Here is a 4,288-nt window from a genome sequence, read left to right as displayed (position 1 = left end):
AAGAGCTAGTTTATTTATAATTTGTTTTTGTTTTTTACTGAATAACCAATTACCTCCTTTTCAAGACCCTTCTTATACCTTTAATTTTAGGTATTTGACTACACGCTCTCAAAATGCCAAATAGTTAATTTGTATACTAGTAAGCCAGGAATCAAATACTCTAGAATAAATAATCTATAACCCACCCACCATGTGATCATACATAATCTCACTCAAGCATGTAAAGAATTGAATTCTTTATTTGCAATATCCATAAACGTTGCTATTCTCTATTTCTATCCAGGAAGGCAAATGTCCCCATTATCAGTTTTTTTTTTTTATAAACAACAACTTGAATTCTATTGCATGAAAGGGCTACAAATATACATTTGTTAATCAAGCAGAATACAGATATTTTGCTTTACAACTTGCACCTAAATTGCCGGTACACTTAGCTGGCTCACTATTTTTCATAGCTGTTTAGGACTATTGCCCAAGCTATGCATAGCAATTTACATGTTCAATTCTTATGTAGTGTGTGGGCTGTAGTGACATGGACAACTATGTTCATTATATTCCTGTTGAAGCCTTTTAAGTTATATGTAAAACATGTAACTTCTGAGTCTACACAGGTATTTCTGATGTCAAAACATACAAGTCTAGTGCAATTTACTTAAATCAAACAATTTTTAATTAAATTGTATTGCAGAGGTACTGCCATTCTGCCAGTAGATGGTGCTACAAAGAACTAATGGGGGAGGGGGTTTAATGAGGACAATAGTTCAGGTAAGTGGAAGGGGAAAAAGTTTAACCTGCTCAGGAAATACAAAAATGCATTTAGGTTATTATTTCTGATAATAACCCTTGCTTGTAACGAGTCATTACAGTCAAACCAAATCAATAAGAGGACTGAAACTAAGTCATCTGAAATTTTTAACAGTTTATATGAATGAAAACACATGCTTAACACAAACTATTTCTTCAGAACTACACAGTACATACGTTGACAAAAAATTCATAGAAAGTGACCAGCCATGTCATAGGGTGGCAAGCAAACAACTTAGTACAAGATGGTGGATGAACAGTAACTTAAGTGTAGTTTTTTCTTTTTTTTAAACAAGCCACATCCACCAATTAGTACTTCAAAAGTTTTGTCTTTAAGGAATAAAATCCAATAAAGCCACTAGCAGGGCAACAGGAAAATAAAAACACCAGGACCTTTTAAAATTTCTCTAAGTACACATCAAGAATTAAGAATTAACAAGAAAAAAATATTTCAAAACTAAAATCCCTTAAACCGTACGGAATGGATCCTAGGAAAAAATGTTAGACATTTACGGTCAAACACAATGATTTATTAAAAATAAAACGTAAAAATGATTTTTGTACATATGCTTCCAAATTTCAGTCATGGGATCCAAGTAGGTTTCATAGAAAAAGCGCAGTAGCCAGGTATCAAGTCCTTACAACAAAGTAAACTCCCCCCGCCCGACCCCTCCCAGGTTTTGCTACAGAATCAGCAAGACACCCCCCCTCCCAAAAACAAAAACCAAAACAAAACCAAAAAGAAAAAAAAAAAACAAAACAAAAACCAAAACAACACAAATCAAAACAAGACAATTTTGCTAGTATAAAAACGACCAAGGTCCAAGTAATAATAAAAAAATAGAGTCCATCAATGACTGTAACACAAAAATGTGTATGTGGGGCCAAGTCCATTTTCATAAGAAGGGGAGACAGAGAGAAGGTGGCAGGCGAGTAGATCAAAGCCCCCAAAGGGAGGCTGCAGAAGGAGCTGTCCCCCCAAGGGCAAAAGGGAGAATGGTGAGAGGGGAAAAGGACTTTTGGGAGTTGAACTTCGGGTGGGGCTTTTAAAAAGGAGCTGCCCCTACAGCATTCCCCCACCCCCCCGGGAACTTTTTTTTTCTTCTATTTCTAGAAGGAGCTGCCTCCGTAGCCGCCCCCACCGCCATAGCCACCTCTGTAAGGTCCACTGTTGCTGCGGCCGCCCCAGCTGCTGCCCCCGCCGCCGCCGCCGCTCTTCATGGGCCCGTACGAGGACTGGTGCTGGCTGTAGCTGCCGAAACCGCCGAAGCCGTTGCCGTAGTCGCTGCCGCCGTAGGACGCTCCGCCGCCGCCGTAGGCATTGTAGCCGCCGCCGCCGCCCCCGCCGCTGTAGCCGCCGTAGCTGTTGTAACCGCCGCCGCCTTTGGAGAGCCCGTTCTGGTCTCGGCCGCCGCCGCGGCCTCGCCCGCCACGGCCGCCCCGGGAGGGCCTGGAGCCGCCGCCGCCGCCCCCGCCGCCGGGGTGGATATCCTCCTTGGGCACGGCCTTTTTCACCTCCACGCGGTGGCCCTGGATGGGGTGGAACTTAACGACCGCGGCCTTGTCGGCGGCGTCGTGGCTCTGGAAGTAAACGAAGCCGAAACCACGCTTCTTGCCCGACTGCTTGTCGGCAATGATCTCCGCCTTCTCGACCGTGCCGAACTGCGAGAAGTGCTCCACCAGGTCGCCCTCGGCCACGTCCCCCTTTCAGGCCTCCCACGAACAGCTTCTTCACCTTGGCGTGGGCGCCGGGACGGGCCGAGTCCTCCCGGGACACGGCCCGCTTCAGCTCGACCGTGTTGCCGTCCACAGCGTGGGGCGAGGCAGCCATGGCGGCATCGGCTTCCTCCACGTTGGAGTAGGTCACGAAGCCGAAACAGCGGGAGCGCTTCGTCTGGGGATTCACCACCACCACGCAGTCCGTCAGGGTCCCGAAGGCCTCGAAGTGGCCGCGCAGGCCCGACTCACTCGTCTGCACGTTGAGGCCGCCGATAAACAGCTTACACAACTGCGAGTTCTCCATCTCTGCAGCCTCGGCCTGCCCCTCGCCAAACTGAGCGCTCGACTGCTCCGCCGCTCACCGCTCGCTTCGCTCAGGCCTCACTCGGCCGCCGGTCCCCCGGTCACCGCCGCCCGGCCCCCGCGGGGGAGGGGGTAAGGGAAGGGGGCGCGTGAGGGGAAGGGGAGGGAAGAGGAAGGAAGGGGGGGAGGGAGGGGAGAAGGAGCCGGTCAGGGGGCGAGCCGAGGATGAGGGGGGTAGAAAAAAACCCAACCAAGGCCTTCGCTGCTGCCGCTAGCTCCCTCAGCCGCCGCCTCCGTTCCCCTTTCTGGGCACCACACAAAGAGGCCGCTGGACGCGCGCGCACCCACCCCGAAGCGTGCGTCACTGTCGACGCTCACCGGCCCCGCCAGCCGTCAGCCAATCAGCGCGCCTCTCAGCTACTCGCCACCTTCCGCGCGCTCCACAGCGCAACACCCGCCCTGGCTCTCGCGCTCTCTTCCGGCCTCTTACCCCCGCCCCCAGTCTTCAGCCTGTGGCGCGCGCTGGTCTCCCAGTTGCTGCGACGCGCCGAGCCGAGAGCCAATCACCGCTCGCCGCGCGCTGCCGGGACCCTCTATCTCCCACCTCCACAGCCGTTCACCCCTGTGCGTCCCGGTCGCATTTGCACCACCCTCTTGAAGGACGTGGAATCTCGGCCAATCGCCGGCCTTCTTCTTTACAACATTTCCTCCCCGCTTTTTTTTCAAAGGCCTTGGAGTGGGCGCGCACCGTGGCGCGCGCGTTCTACCTCTTCCCCCGCCCCGCCCCTCATCGCCCCCCCTCCCATTTTGCTGAGGTGGACTCCGCCTCTCTGGTTGTGAAGCCTTGCGGGGTGGGCGCGCTTCCCAAGGGCTGGAGTGCGCGCTCTCGATACCGCTCCCAACGGATTGCGGCGCGTGGCACCTCGGGCGGGCTTTTTTGAAAACTTGACTGTTGGGGGTGGGGGGGAGAACGGCGTCTCCCTGCCGTTCTCTTCCTTGCCAGGGCGCCCCTGTTAATAACTGACCCTCTCACACACTCTTAAAGTCCATTCCCTCCATTCACTGAAGAAGTGCTTTATTGAGTGCCTACTGTGTACCCTTCACCATGCTGAGTTCACAGTCAGGCTTGCCGGTGAATTCTAGGCCCACTCAAGGAAAATATTAGAAAACTATGTACGAAATAAGCAGAGTAACGAATTAAAATCAGGCCAGTTTCTACATGAAACTTTGCCTCCCCTCAGCTACTCTCCCTTGTTCTCTCCTTTTTGTGAATCCCGGCCCTCATTCCAGCAAAAAGCAAAGCGACACGGTAGAGGAAACCCAGAGCCCTGAAATGAATGCTGGCATTTCCACCCCTTTGCCCAGTGACCTTGAGAAAGTCGTGCTTTCCCTCCTTGAGTCTGTCTTTGGTTTAAAATGTATCACCTACTTCATAGGGTTGTAAGAATCAAATGAGATTATG

General features: G+C 51.3%; 1 protein-coding gene across 1 annotated transcript; it reads right to left on the bottom strand.

The window, feature by feature from the left end:
- Positions 1–221: 221 nt before the first annotated feature.
- Positions 222–3,134, bottom strand: HNRNPA0 (heterogeneous nuclear ribonucleoprotein A0). Its single transcript, XM_020991251.2, is given in 2 exon segments — positions 222–2,511; positions 2,513–3,134. Coding segments are annotated over 2 exon segments (912 nt in total). The 5' UTR covers positions 2,828–3,134; the 3' UTR covers positions 222–1,914.
- Between the last annotated feature and the right edge of the window lie 1,154 nt (positions 3,135–4,288).

Source organism: Phascolarctos cinereus, unplaced genomic scaffold, assembly GCF_003287225.1.
Source record: "Phascolarctos cinereus isolate Bilbo 61053 unplaced genomic scaffold, phaCin_HiC Scaffold_2;HRSCAF=192, whole genome shotgun sequence".
Lineage (NCBI taxonomy): Eukaryota > Metazoa > Chordata > Mammalia > Diprotodontia > Phascolarctidae > Phascolarctos > Phascolarctos cinereus.
The sequence above is the reverse complement of the archived record's forward strand: the minus strand, read 5'-3'. Positions and strand labels throughout refer to the sequence as shown.